This window comes from Buceros rhinoceros, unplaced genomic scaffold (genome assembly GCF_000710305.1).
Source record: "Buceros rhinoceros silvestris isolate BGI_N320 unplaced genomic scaffold, ASM71030v1 scaffold12137, whole genome shotgun sequence".
NCBI lineage: Eukaryota > Metazoa > Chordata > Aves > Bucerotiformes > Bucerotidae > Buceros > Buceros rhinoceros.
Window position 1 is genome coordinate 46,820 of NW_010422845.1, and position 737 is coordinate 47,556.

Consider the following 737-nt stretch of genomic DNA (forward strand, 5'->3'; position numbering starts at 1 on the left):
AGGTAATGCATAACTGGTATTGAAGTGTTGAGGAAAGCATTTAAAATAAATGTGATTGTGATTTTTGTTTTTTAAATTATTAACCAGTAATATGCAGGTGCTGTGAATCCGTTCCTTATGTCACTTTCCCCCTCAAGCCAGAGACTTGGTCATTGCTGAAGAATGTCATGAAACTGAGAAGAACTAGCAAAATTATTCATCCAATGTGTGTCATACTGTACAGTGTTAGCTTGTCAAGGTCCCAGATCTCCCTGTCATTGATTTAGCAGCAGTGCAGAACTCTGCCCTTGGTGACAGTGACCGAGTCTCTGTTCTCAAAATAGTAAGCTTCACATGCAAGCCCCTTATGCATGTGTAGCAGCTGTACTAGCCAACCACCTAAAGCTTTCTGTTTGGTGCTACATTGTTAATTATATATTTGTGACAGTATTTTATCAGTAATGTCAAACTTTCATCTCTCTTTTATAGAATAACAATAATTTGGATGCCTGTTGTGCAGTTCTCTCACAGGAGAGCACAAAGTATCTCTACGGTGAAGGAGATCTAAGTTTTTCGGATGATTCTGGGATTCCTGGACTACGAAATCACATGACATCTCTTAATTTGGATTTGCAGTCGCAGAACGTGTATCACCATGGAAGAGAAGGAAGTAGAATGAATGGAAGTAGGACTCTAGCTCACAGTGTTAGTGATGGACACCTTCAAAGCAGTCAATCCAACAATGAACTCTTTCAGCA

The 737-nt window shown here is 39.5% G+C and overlaps 1 protein-coding gene across 1 annotated transcript in view; it reads left to right on the forward strand.

Moving 5' to 3' along the window:
• The window catches only part of TAB2 (TGF-beta activated kinase 1/MAP3K7 binding protein 2), a 19,405-nt gene that overhangs the window by 4,935 nt on the left and 13,733 nt on the right, over window positions 1-737 (forward strand). The window contains exon 2 of the mRNA XM_010140197.1: window positions 469-732. Coding sequence (XP_010138499.1) covers window positions 469-732 — 264 coding nt within the window. The remainder of the gene's footprint in view (window positions 1-468; window positions 733-737) is intronic.